This window comes from Ascaphus truei, chromosome 4 (genome assembly GCF_040206685.1).
Source record: "Ascaphus truei isolate aAscTru1 chromosome 4, aAscTru1.hap1, whole genome shotgun sequence".
Lineage (NCBI taxonomy): Eukaryota > Metazoa > Chordata > Amphibia > Anura > Ascaphidae > Ascaphus > Ascaphus truei.
In genome coordinates this window covers 329,710,442-329,728,786 of record NC_134486.1, presented here as the reverse complement: position 1 = coordinate 329,728,786, position 18,345 = coordinate 329,710,442, and the positions used below count along the sequence as shown (strand labels likewise).

General features: G+C 37.7%; 1 protein-coding gene across 3 annotated transcripts in view; it reads left to right on the top strand.

The window, feature by feature from the left end:
* Window positions 1-17,757, top strand: part of COL19A1 (collagen type XIX alpha 1 chain) — a 622,544-nt gene extending 604,787 nt beyond the window's left edge. For 2 of the 3 annotated variants that reach the window (XM_075598080.1, XM_075598081.1), the window contains exons 50-52: window positions 1,365-1,502; window positions 11,750-11,827; window positions 13,475-17,757. In XM_075598080.1, coding sequence (XP_075454195.1) covers window positions 1,365-1,502; window positions 11,750-11,827; window positions 13,475-13,605 — 347 coding nt within the window. In that variant the 3' untranslated portion in view covers window positions 13,606-17,757. Of the gene's footprint in view, window positions 1-1,364; window positions 1,503-2,551; window positions 5,142-11,749; window positions 11,828-13,474 lie in introns of those variants that run through there. The other variant, XM_075598082.1, reaches the window with a different exon arrangement.
* Window positions 17,758-18,345: the final 588 nt, after the last annotated feature.

Below are 18,345 nucleotides of genomic sequence, written 5' to 3'. Positions count from 1 at the left end.
TGGCAATAGGAATGGGGCTGCGTATCAATCAATTGTTTTCCCGTAATCTTAGCACAATCTGTAATTGTCAGGATCAGTAGGGATAAAGAGAGGTGACCTCTGCCTGTGCAAGCTCGTACTGAACTCACAGGGACATGACACTAAATGTAGGAGCTATGGAAAATCACAATCCTTTCCAATATCAGGTGACCATGTTTACATATTCATTTTAAAATACTATTTAAACATATGTATACCTTAGTCACTCAGATGAATCATTTGTTCAATTTTGACCTCAGAGGGCATGTACCATTATGATCAAGGTGTAGAAAGCTCTTCGCCCTCTTGCAGCGAATGTTAAAACAAGAAAATAAGTTATGTTTATATATATATATAATGGCAAAGACAATAACTTTCACATTTTCGCTCTGAGTTAAAATTACACTACCCACAGCTTTAGGAGCTTAAGACATGTTATCCTTTATTGTGAGAACAAAATCAATAAAGCAAGTAAATGATTGATAGTTAAGTAATATAAAAGTTGACAGTTGTGTTGTTATTATTATGTTGTTCTTTAATGCTATATTTCATTCTACCACCGTGTCTCATCACAAGCAAATTGCTTACATCTGGAGATGGTGTTTCCGCTTTTACGGAATGTCAGCGTCAACTTAGAATTGCAGCGGAATTGTATCTCTCATGCCCCTTCGCAGAGTTTCATTGCATACTAATCGATGAATGATATATTAATCTAATTTACTGAAAATTTATATAAATGACCGGGGTGGGAAATACATTTGGATATACAACTACGCAATTATTTTTTTAATGCAAAAATATCTGCAGTTTGCACTTAAATTCTATGTCTCTTTTTGTACAGTTCAGCAAAATCCCATCATAGAGTACATCAATAGAGTACATTCATAGAGTACATCAATAGAGTACATTCATAGAGTACATTCATAGAGTACATTCATAGAGTACATTCATAGAGTACATCCATAGAGTACATCCATAGAGTACATCCTTAGAATACAGTACATAGATACTTGCAATTCAATCACGAAATTCAGTGCCATGGTATTTGAGTTTCTGTGAAAGTGAAACTCTGCTATTTACTGTTACTCTCCCAGGGGAAGATTCTTTCTGTACAGCTTTTCACTTTGTTTTGTTTATTTAAATTCACCATTCCTATCCTAATAATGAATTTGAAATGAGCTGTGTTTGCACAGTACGTTTGCACAATATGTCTTGCTGATAGAAGGAACCAAACATCTGAGTACCATGCAAATATACACAAACAAAACTCATTGAAACCACCCTTTGAAGCCCACAAGTGGGAAATCAAAGTTTCACAATCCTACCTTTTCTGTTCATTACTGTAGAGAGGATGAGCGAGCTGTTATCCCAACTGAAGACACCAGCTGCGCTGCTAGCTGCTCAAGGTCATGGAAACCCAGGTCCACCAGGAAACGATGGATTACCAGGACCACCTGGAGATGGTGGGCCACCGGGGCCTCAAGGTAAAACATTGGGAAAACGTGGGAAAGATTGTGGATATGAAGTGCATCGTCACGTAACACATTTGACTGAAGGAAAATTGATGGTCCACCCAGTTCAGCCTATATGCTTCTGCATTATACTATATATATCATGCAAGACAAACCTCGCAGGGCAGCCAATGTGGAGCCAAATATAGTATGGAGCCAAATATAAAAAAAAACAACTCGTATTTCAGCAATTGCTACAACTGTGTTCAAATTAATATAGGGCTCAAGTAAAGGCTCTCGTTGCAATAATTAAGGAGCCCTACATAACCAAAAGATTCTTATAACAAAGATGTGCTTTTCTCAAATAACATATCCACATATATATCAAATTTACATACTAACAAACCTTCTTTGTTTCTCTAAATGCTTCATATATGCAGAGAAATAAACAAGGTCAGAAACTGGATTTCAATATTCCTATGCCTCAAAATCAGCTGCTTTTAAACAATTAACAAAATAAGTAACATCATTAAACAAAATGCTAGCGCTTATGTAGCATTAACATAGAGTATTTTTGCTTTCTAAAAAAATCTAATCTAAAACCAATGAGAATAACTGAGACTCAGGAGTAGATGTTGACCATTTAAGATAAACTAGTTGCATCCAAAAATAGCATTGTGTACATTTGATTTGTGGTAAAACAGGCCAATATTTTATAGCATCTACCTGATTTCCCAGCCAGATATGTGACAAATAAGTTGTTTATGGTACTCCAGAGAATGAGTTATCCATGCTTGCTTTCTGGTCACCAATACATCCCACGTGATACATTTGTATTATGCCAACAATTATTTCTATATTCATATTACAGTCATGTTTCTCTAGTGAAATAAAATCAAGGAAATAAAACAAATACATCTTATGAGTGAATATAATCAACTATACTATACACTGTTACATATAACAAATGATTACAAGTACTGTATTACATACAAATATTTAGAAAGTAGTATAAGAAATGAGAAAGTTGCTCTTTTTGGTAGTTTCTTTATAGGTGGTTCCTATTTATTATTTTTTGGTAGTTTGGTCTTCTCTGGAATCAGAATAAGTCCAACTGGAATGAAGACAAGAACAAAGTACAATGTGAAGATGTATGGAGTCTAACTTTGAGAAGAAAACAGAAGACAAATAGAACCTATACGAGCAATCCATTGATTGGAACCTGAAAACGTGGAGCTGTCCCTAACAGACTACGAAGACTCTTTAATAGCTTGGGGAAATAACAGATGCACTAGACTCACCGTTTTCTTAAATAGATCTATACAACTATATGCATTGTATGTGTTTTAAGTATGTGCATATAGTTTAACAATGAAATATTTTGGCCTATTTTAATTTTTTCTTATATTCTGGATTAAACAGCTGTCAAAGTACTCAACGATTTAATCCAATGGCCATGCTTGCTGAAAGCAGGGATTTTATTGGTGCAACAGATACCAAATATAAGTCAAATTTCCATAACCAGAATCATTGCATTCCCTTAAAGCTGCAGTTCAAGCAATAATCTACATGTGTATTTTTTTAAATAAATCATTTCTGTACTATGAGAAAATACTTTTTTTTTTTAAATAAACAATTTTAAAGACATTTTTAATGTTTTCTAATGCAGGGAAGTGCAAACTTTTTGATCTGCACTCCCCTGCCTGCCTCCCTCCCTTTGGTGCACCCCTCACCTTGTTTGGTGGCGTCAAATGATGCCGCGGGGTCACGTGGCGTGACGTTACGTGACCCCATTGCCATGGAGATGGATGTGTGATGTCACTCCGCATTACACCGCAGCGTCATATGGCAGCGCGTCTTACCAGCTCTGCAGAATCCCGGTGAGTTGCAGAGGCCTCAAGTGATCCCCCGGCATTTAATTTAGATTGTGGGGCCTCTGCAAACGCCCGCGCCCCCCTCAAACACATCCAGCGTGTCCCCCACTTTGCGCACCGCTGTTCTAATGCAACAGGCATTTTTGTTCCTATAACAACCATATACAAAGCCACATCCCATTCTGAGACAGCATCACCTTTTTGAGACCTGCCCTCTCTAGCAGTGAACCAATTGAATCTAGTGACTGCCTGGTCACATGACCTTCCTCACAGAACTTTAGCTGTCTGTGCAGCAGAAGATTACCCAAGATGCATTTAGTGAACCCCCAGACGAATTTTAGCGATCGATTACAGAAGAACGGATCGATTAGCAACTTAGCTAATCACTTCTCAGTGTGTAGATTGTATTGATCCAGAGAAATTGATGTATACCAGAACTCCTAGGTAGTCTAATGTGGGCTAGGTGCACTAGGGCAGGGTACAATAGAAAGAATAACTGATAGTTCTGCTTCTAAGAGAAGAGTGGAGGCAGAATGTCAGTAAGGTCCCATGCTTACATGCTTATGTCCATAATAAATTAATGGTGAAGCAAACAAATTTGACAAATATATATATAATGAACTAACTAATATAACTAGTTGGTACCCCAAAAAGACAGTAATGATAATGGTCACATATTGAATGAAAAAGACGACAGCTTGAACTGCAGCTTTAAAGACAAACAGACTTGCAACCACAATATTGTATTTTTGTTTTCCCTTCCAGTAAGTTTGCTTAAGGCAGAGGTTCTCAACTCCAAACCTCAAGACCCCCTAACAGCTCAAGGGTTAAGGCATCCCAGCTTCAGAACAGGTGGCTCAATCAGTCCCTGCTTCAGCAAAGGTGGCTCAGTCTTTGACTTTGCTGAAGCTGGGATATCCTTAAACCCTGACTTATTGGGGGATCTTGAGAACTGGCGTTGAGAACACCTGTATTAAGCTATAATGTTTAATAAGTTAATACAGCCTCTGTTGGGACTGTTACTGTACATTACAATTGTGGTTTATTTTGACTTTTACTATAAATGTATTAATTCAGAATATAGCCAATTTCTGCAATGGATGTTTTTGTTAGTGTGATTTGATAAATTTGCAATAAAACATTTAGCTTCGAGTGGCACAATTGCCATTTAAGACCTGAGGCTAAACAGTTACCAATAGCTCCTAAAACTCTTCACTCTGAGATGTAAAAGAGGCAGAATTTGAAAGAATGTACTGTGAAAGAAAAGTTCCTTTATATTACATATTAGTATAAAGAAAAAGCTAAAACAGTGGTATCAGGAGAACGTTCAAATTCCAAAACATGTTATATTGTTATTAATCATGAAATAGGGTTTTAAAGAGTTGGAGAGTGAAACACAAAATATGGGAGTTGTTCTTCAAACTGCGACAGCGACAATTTGGCTAGTGGGATAGAACAGCACTACCACAATGTAATGACTGACCCCCCTATGTGTATAAATGGTTCACTTAAACAGAAGTAGTTTGTATACTAAAATAAAATGACACCATTTTTAATAAACCACAAAGAATAAACGTAATGTGATATGTAAAGAGAAAGGGGCAGACAGCGCTACAATAATAAACAGCCAGATAATATTGAAACCTGTTGAAATACTGTAGAGTGCACGAGGACTATGGATGTTCCCTTAAAGTCCTACGGTTATACTGTAGTCAACAGTATGAATTCCTAGTACTCCCAAAGTATTGAAGATAAAGCCAGTTTTGTGAGAAAAATAAACTAAGTATCTTTTTATATCATTGCAAATACATTAACAGCACCACATAAATTACTACAAACCATTGTCAAAAATTATCCAAAAAAAGCTTTCAATATTCAATAAGAATTACTAATCAGTGTTTAAAGAACTCTTTTAAAAAAAAAAGGGTCCTGGGGTCACGTAATCAGTGTGGGTGGTGGTGCATGGCCGTTCTTACTTGATGGAGCAATTTGTCTAGTTAATTCTGATACGAATGAGACTCCTCCATGCTAACTAGTTACGCGACCCCAGACCCTTATTCTAGAGCTTTTTAAAGGTTGGTTAGGAACTTGTATTGAATTTTTTTTGGATAAAAAATTATTAAGCGTTTCTAACCAACGTAAAAAGAGCTCTAGAAAAAGGGTCTGGGGTCGCATAACTAGTTAGCGTGGCGGAGTCTCGTTTGTTATCGGAATTAACCCGACAAATCTCTCCCTCAAGTAAGAACGGCCATGCACCGCCACCCACAGTAGTTACGTGACCCCCAGAACTTTTTCTAGAGTTGTTTTAATGCTGCATTTTTTGGATAATTATTGCCAATGTTTTGTAATGATTTATGTGGTACTATTTATTTATTTGCAATGATATAAAAAGATACTTACTTTTTTCACAACATTTACTATTTTCAATACTTTGGGAGTGCTGGAAATTCATGCTGTTGAGTAATTTGATATTTATAGTATAAATCCTTAATTTCTGGTTTGCTTTTATTAGGTATGTAATATAGTATAATGTGTAGAAAATAAGATTGCTCAATAAAAAAAATCAGATGCTTTTCAGCTGATCAACTATCTAGTCATTTTATATACTGTGCATTTATTACCCCAGGTAATACAAACAGAGAAGTATAAATCAATAAGTCATTTTTATTCTGCATATACTGTACTGCATAAATGGGTAACCAGCAAAAATGTGCAGTCATTCTTATGATATTATTAATGATCGTATCCAAAGTATCTCCCCATTGAATAACAGCCAGTTGTATGCTGAAACTATCTATGAGCATTCCACGATGGAATAAAAAACATGTCCCCTTCCTGAGAAGTGAACAGCGTATAACACTAAAGAGTGTACCTTTTTATGTGTGCAACATCCCAGGAAGTTCTGATTAACCCCTCCTGTGCCAGAGTGATCTACCATGTATTGAAAAGTAATGGTCTGGCATGTAATAGGTAAAACATTGTGTATATGCTGTATAGTCACGTCATATCATGCGACTCTATTTGACATCTTGTCAGCCCATATTCCCAATAAGAAACTTCCACACATAATTGAATAATAAATGGGGTTCGAAACGTGCAAGAAGAGAGGCTATGTAAGGTACAACGGATTTTCAAATGATCTAATTTATTAAGCCAAACAGAAACACAACGTTTCGACCTTATGGTCTTTTTCAAGTGAGGTATAGATAATAGATAGCTAGAAACGCGCAAGCCATTACAGATCTATTTCAATATATAATGCATCGTAGTACTTGACACAAATATAGGAATTTATAGAAATAATTCATTTTAATCCTAAATCAGTTTTAATATTAAAGTGAGGGGTTAGGTTAAGGGTTCTATTCCCAAATTGTAATAATTGTCTCTAACACACTGTCATGACATATCCGACCTCCTCAGTACAACGTTTATGCTATTTATTTCAGTTATTAATCATTTTCATTTGTTGGGGGGCATCTGTCATTTCTGCTGATAACTTCAGAATTCCTTTTAGTCATGGTTGAATGACTTAAACTTTGTTTTTGGGAGACTATATTTAAAATGTCTTACTTATAGCATGTACATACAAAATCAGACTGAGCCGGACAATATCCAAAGTTACTGTACAGAAAAAAAGAGTTGTTTACGAGCAAGGATTACTGCTTTGAATGAGCATTGAGGGCTCCCAAGTATACAGCAAAATACTTTTAGTTTCAGAAAAACATAAATTGCAATTTTAAAAATAAAATCTGCATATTTTTGTGATGTATCAGGAAAAATAAGAAATGATTGTAGGGGCAAAAAACAACCCCATTTGAGTACAACATACCTCATGTATAATTCAAGTTTTCATTGTGAGATTTTGGAGTATGTTCACTAAAGTTCTTAATGGCCATAGATTACCATTAAAGTGAAATAGCAATCTGAAATAACTATCAAACTTTAGTCATAAAAATAAAAAACAATTATTAAATGTGAAGATCTTTACTCATATGCTACGTCATGTTTGTATCCTTGTTAAAATGCTATGAAATAAAGTCATATTTTAGAAAACATACTTTATTGTCTGGAAATATATTGGACTAAGCTTGATTCTTGTTTGGGTTTATGTGCACTAGCAGGAAAGCTTGTTACATGTATGCATCAAACAAAGTCCCACCTAACTAAGAAAATACATATATAGCTGGTTAGAAATAAAATGCTTTATCAAATATATTTATCTTTATTTCACTATGTCTGAAAACGGCCATGAAAGTTCATGTTCAATATATCACATGATATATATATATATATATATATATATATATATATATATATATATATATATATATATATATATATATTGGCTATATGCTAACGGTGGAGGTTTTCTGTCGCCTTTTTCACCCACCATAACGTAAAATGTATGGTGTGTGTGTGTGTGTGTGTGTGTGTGTGTGTGTGTGTGTGTGTGTGTGTGTGTGTGTGTGTGTGTGTGTGTGTGTGTGTGTCTGTGCAAGTGTGTGACTGTGCAAGTGTGTGACTGTGCAAGTGTGTAACTGTGTATTAAAACTACTGTAAAGATGACAGGATGTTGGCTAAGTACATTTCGTATCATGCTATATTTTTTGTATTTATGCATTTTTTTGTGTGCTGTATTATTACTTCTCAAGAAATGTGAGCACACGGTGTGAAAAAGAACATAACCAAACTTAAATATATGTGTGTCCCCTCAAGGTCAGTTTAAAAAAAAAATTAAGGCAGTATGTTTTGTTAATATGCAGATTCAGCTTATGTATATTATAGACTGGTAGAAAATTGTGTTTCAACTCCCAACAAATTAATCTTTTCTACACTTGCCTCCTCTTTCTTCTAGTTTTGCTTGTTATCTGTATCACATTCTCTTGAATTATTTAACACTCACTGTGAAAATCAAATGCGTCATTCTCAAAACTTCTGACAATGGCTTGTAATTGTATTTTTGCTGAACAAATCTCATGGTCTGTCTGTGGTGGAGAATACTTTTAGTAGATAGGAATAATGAAAATACATACAGGACCATGTGAAAGGGGAATACATACTGTACATAGAGAACATGGCAGCAAGATTTAGCCATGTTTGTGCAATTCTGTGTTAATATATTACTAATGGTAACAAACTACCAACTTGTAATTGTAATTAAAATAGAAAATATCTGTTTGTCCTTATTACATAGAGAACTCAAGATATGTAATTAGCACCTTCAAAGCTGGGAAGTTCAAACGCATTGCAAAGTTATGCTTCCCATGACTAAATGGGGATTACTTTAGTAGCAGCAACGAGTCTGACACTTTAAACTCTTTGGCAAAATGACTGATGTCTGTAATGCTGATTCTCAGTTGAGCAAATGTAACGACCGGAGTCTTTCTGTTCTATTTTACAGCATCCAACTAATAATCCACGGTTCAAAGATTGAAGCCCATAATTACCATGTGTGGTGTTATGACACTTTCCAGAGCCAGAAGACACCTGACGGGCCGGCCATGGTTTTATAAGGTGTCTTCCGACTCTGGAAGGTGTCCCATGGAATAGAATTGCTTGGTAAATATGAGCCTTAGGGACTTGCTGTGCTGCGATTGGCCGAGACCTCCTATTGACTTGTGGGTGTTTTGGTCGCTTCGGGCCAATTGAATCAGTCCCCTAGTCTGTCCGCTGCATATTAAGGTTTTACTCCTGGTCTGTATTGAAGTTTGTGTTTTGTCAGGGAGCACAACTGCATGATTTCTGCCCATTGCCTTCATCATAAGCCAAATGACTTTGAATATCTTCTTATGCCTTACCAGGAAGTACTTGAAAACAGAATGTATGTATCAATATATTTTTCTTGGTAAAAAATATCCCTTCAAAGGGAAAAGCAAAGCTTCTTAGTTTTGTTTCACCCTACATTGATCATACTACTGATTCACATACAATAAACATTACCTTACAATGTTTAGGGATATGCTCATGTTTAATGTTTAAAAGCACATAACAAGCAACTACAGTACGTCAAGAAACAAGTTTGAGGGTTTTTTTTGGTTTGTTTTTTTAACAAAGAACAAAAAAAGCACAGCTCTCTTTTTGAATTCCACCTTTAAACACTTTTCTTCTTTTTTTTTATACATCTCTGCATGCTGCTATTATGTATTTTCATTGAATTGCCATTGCAAGCATGTTCTTTGCATGGAAACTGATGCGAGCAGTATTTTATTCTGTAGTATATTATACTATATATAGTACTAGTATATTATACTAGTTTATTGGCATGCTTGCTGCAAAGGTATTATGTCTCTGCCTTTTGCAATATTTTGGAATATACACAGCAGTATATACTCCTCAGATTTGAATGCAGTATTTAGTTCCTTAATGCAAAATCACTCTTCCTTCCTGGTATACTATCAAACTGGGAATAGAGTCTTTGCTGCTGCGGCTGCAGGCTTCACTTCACAGAAATCTGCCAGAGCGCATTTTAGTTCAAGTTACATGAATTGACTGCACCGCATGGTCATTCACAGCCCTTCACTTTCAATTTTCATCTGTTCACTGAGCAAGTGCTCCAAAGGCCTGAAACTTTACTTTTTCATGTTGAGACCAAAAAGGCTTATGGAGAACTTAATTACAATAGCATAGTCTGATGTTCTGTGATTTTCTAAACTGACACAAAAAGAACAGACCACGGGGATTAAAAGGTCACTATATCGCTGTAAGTTCTGGGGTGCAAAATGTACTCAAAGCGCATATATTTTTAGTGAGAGCAATGTTTCTACGTCTATTCACCTGAATGAAAATTAATTGTTAAGTGTTCGTTACCCTACCAGCCACTGTACTGAGTAGGCCGTTTAGACACTGTTGTAATTGTGAGCAGAAGGGCAAAATCCTCCCCAAATCTAGAATTGATTAGAAAAATAGGGGTTGACCATAAGTTGAAGAAGTGGTACCATATGCCGTGCTGTGAGTTAAAGTCAGTACGGGTTCTCCTTTGTGTATATTTGCCCTAGAAGTTAGATTCTGATTAGAATGTAATATCACTTAAAGTTAGGAAATAAAGATTTTGCTCCCTAATTACATGACAGTACCCTTGCTTACACAAAGAGGTTACAACTCCAGAAGTGCTCCTCCTACAATAAATTCCACTTCAAAACTTGATCCCATATTTTATTTGGTAAAGTACTGTAAATTAGTTTTGGATGGGTCTTAACTAACATGGATTTCTTTGTATAGGCCAGTGATTTTCAACGAGAGTTCCGCGGAACCCAGAGGTTCTGCAGGCACCTCTCAGGGGTTCTGCGGCCGCCAGGGGGGGAAAGCTGGGACAACTTCCCTGCTGTCCCAGGCCCGGCGGCCTGTGGCACCCCCACGCAGCAGTGACTGGGCAGCTCTCCAGCTCAGCAGCAGCAGCCGCCCGGTCACTGTGATCCTTCCTCTCCCTCCTTCTGTCCGGCCGACCGGAGGATGGAGCTGTGGACCAGTGCAGCACAACAGGCCCAAAGGTGTGTGTATTAGAGAGGGGGGAGTGTACCAGGAGAAGCGAGATGAGAGAGATTGTAACTGGAGAAGAGAGAGGGGGAGAAGAGATTGGGGGAGAGTGTAAGGGGAGAAGAGAGAGGGGGGAATGGGGAGAGAAGAGAGGGGAGAAGAGAAGGGCTACAGTGTTATGGGAGAAGAGAGAGGGTAGGGGAAGAAGAGAGAGAGGGGAGAAGCATGAGGGGGGAGAGAGTGAGGAGAAAAGAGAGGGTGTGTAATGGGCGACAGTTAGGGAGAGCGCGTATGGGGGAAGAGCTTAAGGGTGAGAGAGTGTAAGGGTGGGAGTGTAAAGGGGGAATGGAGATGTGGGGAGAGAGAGAGAGATGAACAGGGGGGAAGAGGGTTGGGTTTTTCCAGAATTTCACAATCTAATTCTAGGGTTCCTTAACCAAAAAAAGGCTGCAAACCACTCGTATAGGTGCTGTGGCATTTTGTTTTAGTTTACAGTACATAACATTATTTTACCTTTATTTGTGGACAGAGCTTTCAAAATCTCGCACGTCTCTTCACTCAAATGTCCAGTACTGACACTTGGAGACCTGTTTTGAAAGGTCTGTTCCTTGGAGTGTAAAGCTCTCTATGAAAAATGTTCCTCTGAATGGTCACAACCAACAACAAATCTATACTTCCCCAGGACCAATTTGGCTAGAATATTGAGCTATATTTTAATTTCTGTGTGTAGTCTTATGTCTGGCTTCTGAAATGCTATTGTATTGTAAATAAGATAATTTGTGTATATGTATTGTTCAGTTCTGGCACAAATATATTTTAGTTACTATGCCATGTGCTTTCTCTGCTTTAAGTTGTATTAGAATGAAATGGAAACAAGCGAACCATTCAGTGCACATTGACTTCATCTATTATTTGTTTCTTCTGCTTTCATAGGTTTAAGAGGACAGAAAGGTGAACGAGGTGAATTTGGCATTGGTCTCCCTGGGGATCCTGGGCCTACAGGTCCTACAGGTAATCATTTATCATTGATTTCCAGGTATTATTGTTTTCGTGTATTGTTGTGCAACTGGATTTCCCTGGATACAATTAATTGTTTTCTCAGCTGTTTGTCAAAGCTGATGCAGCAAAATTTGGTTTATATATTGTATATATTATTATTATTTATAATACTATACATAAATAATTCCCCATGTAGAATTGTGTACAATGTATAATAGTATTAATAACCGATGTTAGTGCCCCCATAAGATTCTGTTGCCATCGATCTTGGATTTCTAAATACCATCCTGTTACTATTTGGTCATATAATGTCTTGATTTTATGATAAATAAAGTCTTGAAGAACCAGAATTGGTCTAAAACCGCATGTCAAGACAATGTTACATTTTTAAATGCGAGAGTATGCAACAAGGTTCAGAACATTGGATCTCTCCACCTAGAAGAGTTGCACTTTTCTATGTGTTCTGACTGCCAAGGCAGGTAAAAAAAAAAATAGGATTTATATAATCTTGACCCTGAATATCATGTACCACAATTTCAGGGAAATCACTTGACTGTATATTATCATGGGCCATGTATGTCAGGTTTATCAGTTCTCATCCAAATCATATAAATTCTCTATAATGCCTTTTAGTTTCACTTTGTGAAACATTTATTGGAGTGGAAACAAATCTATTGCAACTGATCTATAGCATTACGGTAATCCCATATCGATATCTATCTGTAATCTATGTTGGTTCACTAAACTGTATCATGACTTGCAAATAATTATCCATGTTCATTATTTGCATGAGTATAAACAGTAATATATTTGTACAGGAAATCTCTAATTGTGTGTGCTTCCTCTGTTGCTCCACAGCTAAAACTCTGACACAGGCCCTCATTCTCTCCCATCTCGATTACTGTAACCTCCTGCTGTCCGACCTTGCTGCCTCTCACCTGTCTCCAATTCAATCTATCCTAAACGCTGCTCCCAAAATCACTCTACTCTTTCCTAAATCTGTCTCAGCGTCTCCCCTGCTGAAATCACTCTCCTGGCCTCCTATCAAACCCCGCATCTCGCACTCAATTCTCCTCACTTTTAAAACTTTACTCTCTTCTGCCCCTCCTCACATCTCAGCCCTAATTTCTTGCTATGCACCATCCCGACTCTTGCGTTTCACTCAAGGATGTCTTCTCCCTACCCCCTTTGTATCTAAAGCCCTCTCCCACCTTAAACCTTTCTCACTGACTGCCCCACACATCTGGAATGCCCTACCCCTCAATACCGACTAGCACCCGCTCTATCCACCTTTAAGACCAACCTTAAAACACATCTGCTTAACGAAGCATATGAGTAGCTCCGCGGCTAATACTATACACCTGATACATAAAGCTTGGTCCCTTGCAGACGCACTTACCAAAATGCCCTCCTACTGTCTCTGTACGTTCTTCCTACCTACCAATTAGATTGTAAGTTCTTCGGAGCAGTGACTCCTACTCCTAAATGTTACTTGTATCATTGAAGCAGTTATTACCATGATCTGTTATTTGTATTATTTGTTATTTATATGATTGTCACGTGTATTACTGCTGTGAAGCGCTATGAACATTATTGGCGCTATATAAATAAAGACATGCATACATAGTTGACATGATTTTATTTATTTTTTAACCTCAGGTATACCGGGCCCACAAGGCACTCCTGGACCAGTTGGTCCTTCAGGGACCCCAGGATCAGGTGGAAGATGTAACCCAGTGGATTGCTACTATCCCAATTCCCATGGTCGACCACGACTAAATGGAAAATGACCTGTTTTTTTTTTTTTTCAAATGCAGGTTATCTCATGACCTGCTTCACCTCTTGAAATCCGTACATGGTACACCTTCAGATAACATTGTGGGGTGCTGTCCATGCTACTCTGGATGCCAGACACACCACGGGCATGAGGATGTGGCTAGAGTGGTTTATCTAAGCATATAACTGCCAGATAGGAGCAAACTTATTTTCATACAATCTACTGCTTGAATTTGCTACTACCCTGGTACTGTGTACCCACTCCACCTTGAAAGACGTTAACATTTAACAGGAGAGACACGCACTTGTATGGGTTTTTTTTTTTATATATCAACGATCATCGAGATGAAAACAAATATCAAGTGTGTGACAACTGAGGACTAGATATGTATAAGCCCATTTCATGTTTTCACAGTTAGACAGCAGCTATTGTAGTCTTTAAGGTGAAATGTTAGCCTAAAAGAGTACCTTTGTTAAAATCGTTTTTGTGCATTGTTGCAAATGTTGTGATTTAGTGGTGTGTTTGGTCTGGGGGTATATTTTTTGTAACAGATTATTATATCCCTTGGTTGAACCTCAATATTTGGTACAATCCACAGAAATGAGGTTAGTGTTCTGTCGGGAAAGAAAGAACACAGTTCTACAGCTGCTCTAATTGCTAAGCCAAAGTCTGCTAAGATAGATGCATCATTTCGTGTCTTTGTACTTTTCTGTAAGGGAAAATTGTAGAAGGCTTACGATACTGTTTGTGTTAGCCTTCATAGCAATCTACGTAAAGATCACATATAACGTTTTATATATTGCAGACATTGATGTCTCTAAAAAAAAAAAAAAAAGCGACTGGCGTCTTACAGTAAAATGGCCCCAATGAAAGTAGGCCTATTGAAATAGGGAAAATGTGTGATGAAGTGCTGGAGATGTTTGTCTTGAGTAAACACTAAAAGAAAGGTAAATTAGGAAACATCAGAATGTACACATTTAAATCTCCAAACATTATTCACAACCCTACTTTCATTGCTGACACTTTTCACATATGAGATAAGCGCAGACCAGTTTCTTGGTGTTTTTGCTGTCATTTCTGAGATATGATATCTATGTTGCACATGAACTTTAAAACTGAAAAAAGTCTTAAGTTTTTTTTACCCATGCGTGGCGTCCATTAAACCTCCACACCTGCTCAATCAGCAACTTTTAGACAAACTACTAAATGTGTAGGCTCTACTTACAGTAAGAGCGCTTGAAAGAGCTATGTCGCTTGTATCTAAAGAGTTGCACTCATCTTGCACCTGTGTGTTCTCCTGAGAGAAGTTACTTTCAATAGGACTCAGAAAATGTAGTTTGACTTCTGATTTGAGGAGACTGATCCCATGTGACTAATTAATCTGCGTTACAAGGTGATTAGCTCTATTAAAATGGTGATGAGGCTCAGGGAAGCATCTGATTGTATAATACAAATGATTGTAGTACCTAAAATACATCATTTGTGACCTGTATTCCTACATGTATGACTTTTTGGGGGGGTAGTAACAAGTGAATGGCTTTGGTGTTGTGCACTGGTTATCGTGGTACATACTTACCAGCTACTTTGACTTACCAGCATTTAAATTTCATCAGTCTCCAATACTGAATGTAGGCATGCAACCAATGTCGGAGTAGTTATTCAGCATTTGCCAGACAGCATACCATGCTAAACAAGCTTACAATGACAAAATGCTATCTTATAAATGTCACGAGCTCCTGCAAACAAACATAATGTAAGCTACAATCATTTGTGTGCATCTACCGTACAGTATGTTACAAAACTGATACTGGAATAGTGATGAAGAATATTGAGCCAGAACTTTCTTCACAAAATCCTATTTTTATTCTTGGGTTGGCGACTAACTAAAATAAGCTTACTTTCACTTAATTAATGACTTTATAGTGAATTTGTACTTACTGTTTAAAACATGAGTGCCACTGGCTCCTACAGGCTAACCAGTGACATATGTAACAAACATCTTAAAAGCACAACATTTGCATGCACCAAAGTGAACAAATAGCAATTAAATGTTGATGACGTGAAATCACTTTTGATTGATGCTTTTACTTTGATCATATAACTACAAGCCTCTTTGAATTATTTTGAATGAAAGATTACAAACATGCTATCCTGAAAATTGGGAGTGTTTCACGTAACCTCTCCCTTTGTATGGAATCAGATGGGCCACCCTTCTCCTTTTTATTCATATAGTAGGAGACAACTGTTTTCTTCTTCTCTGTCTTGTTTAGTTCCTTCACTAATAAGCTACTAGCCGAACTACTGCCCTTGCCTACCAAAGAGGTAAATAGGGCAATTCAAATCACTAGCCTAATCAATAAGGCGTTAACTGAAGGAACATAATGCCAGTTCCTGTTTTAGGTAACTTCACATTATTTTCCCAAAACGAAAAGAGTTTAGTGATTCCATAGGATGAGCACTGGGCAAAGGATATCAGCATTGGGGAGTCTTAAAGGCACTGCAATCTGCTGAACTAGTTAACTTCAAGTAATCAGCTTCTGTACAGCAAGTAGTACAACTGCTTTAATGGGCAGTCTCATATATTGAGTTAAATAGTATGCATTGATTGTCACAATGTGCATCTTATTCTACGTGCATGGATTGCAATGGGAAAGTCCTTAGTATTAGTTAAAGTACATTACTGTTTGATGGGACATGTGAAGCGGTATGTACTGTAGTATCTATGCTCCGGGTCTTTTTTAAAGAATAGATACAGATATACTAGTAAAGTTAACAAGTTGGATTGTGGTATGAGGCAAGCAAGAAGTGAAGTCACAGGAAACACTGCAGAAACCATCACACTGGCATAACCGAGGCATTGGTACAGTATGTATGAAAGTTGAAGGAATGATTTATTAATAACAGCAAATACACAGAAAAGAGCGCATAGAAGGACTGCATCAATAAAAATTCTCATTTATATAGTCAAAAAAAAAGTTCAAAACTTACATTGACATTATGGTAAGTCACACTTAAGAAGTCATCTCCCCACACCAGGGAAACCTGGATGCTGGCTGCAGGTACAAGGTAGCCAGATAAAAAAGACTCCACTGACGAAGTGTATGTGACGCGAAAAAGCGTTGAGGTTTTTCTGGTCATCGCGCTGCGACGTCAGACACTGTGACGACAGACGCCTGGCGCTCCCACGAGGACGCTGACCTTTCCATAGTAGCAGGCTGGGCTTAGCTTGGACTCTGTGGCAAGTACCAGTGGAGCCCTTTTTTCATTCAACTAACTTGTACCAGCAGCCAGCACCCATGTTTCCCTGGTGTGGGGAGATTACATCTTATATGTGACTTGTCATAATGTCAATGTAAGTTTTTCACGCGTTGTTTTTACTATATAAAAGATCCTTTTTATCGATACAGTCGTTCTGTGCGCTCTTTTTTGTGCGTGGGTTGTCATTCAATTTGCCCCACTGATCGCGGGAGAATCTAGAGCCGCAGGAAGGACTGTCTTTACGGAGCTGAGAGGACATTATCTGGTGGTCCTGGTGGTCCTGGTGGTCCTGGTGGTCCTGGGACCTGTACGTGCTTTATTAATAACACACATGGTTTTTTTTCTACTGCTGTGAAAGTCGATATATTTTCGGGAGTTGTAATTGGACATCATGCGTGGGTCAAGTGTGAATATTTTTCTTTGTTTTCACAATGTCTTAAAGCATTTTATTGTTAGCTATTTTGGTTTAAGTACAAAATATGCTTAAACAGCAGTATAAGTGTACATATATAAAATAGACATTTTTTTCATGTGTATATTTTGGGATTTTTAGCTTCATGACTTGAATATTCAAAAGCTTGTAACTGACATTATTATTATATATTTTTTTTGGGGGGGGGGTTCTTCAGTTGGGAGCTATCCAGGGAATACTGTGCAGCGGTAATGCTAAATAATGTACACTTTGGGTCCTTATTCAATATGCTGGGAAGCAGCTTCCTTGTGCTGGAGAACATTTTAGTCCCATTTGAATGGAGCTGAAATTGTCTCCCACACTGGGAGTCTGCTTCACAGCATATTGAATAGGTTTTAAAATTGGACTATACTGTAGTGCCGACGAGTATTTTAAAACAAATCTAGGGCCATCACCAACAAGACCCAGGTACATGCTGGGTACATGCTGGGTACATGCTGGGTACACGCTGCAACATTTCAGTGACATTTCTGCAGACAGACTAATGGCCCATCGGATTAACAGCGGGTGTCCCTGGCAGTCCCATTCAAACTGAATGGGACTGCCGGGACCCCTGCTGTGTTAATCCGATGGGCCATTAGTCTCTGCAGAAATGTCACTGAAATGTTGCAGCATGTACCCAGCGTGTACGTGGATCTTGTTGGTGACAGTCCCAGATTCTCCAAGGCAAGTTTTAGAATACTCGTCGCACATGTACTTACTTAAGTAATACCCTCCAAAATGACTTTAGAGATAAATTCATGTTTTTCCCCCCAGGCATACAGTACATACAAAGGACTTCTTTTTGATAATATTCTATGGTTTCTACGGCAATCTCTGGTGATCTATTTAATCGTCTTCAGACCCTGTTTTCAGGGTTTATTATCTCAGGACTGGAAGATTGCAAGGAGAGTGGAGCCAAGAATTTTAAAGAATACAAAAAATATTTACTTATATATTTTTTGAGTCAAGTAGCACTTAACTCTTTAACCTCAAACACTGTATGCATGTACAGTATATCTTATCGCAACATCCAGTTCAATT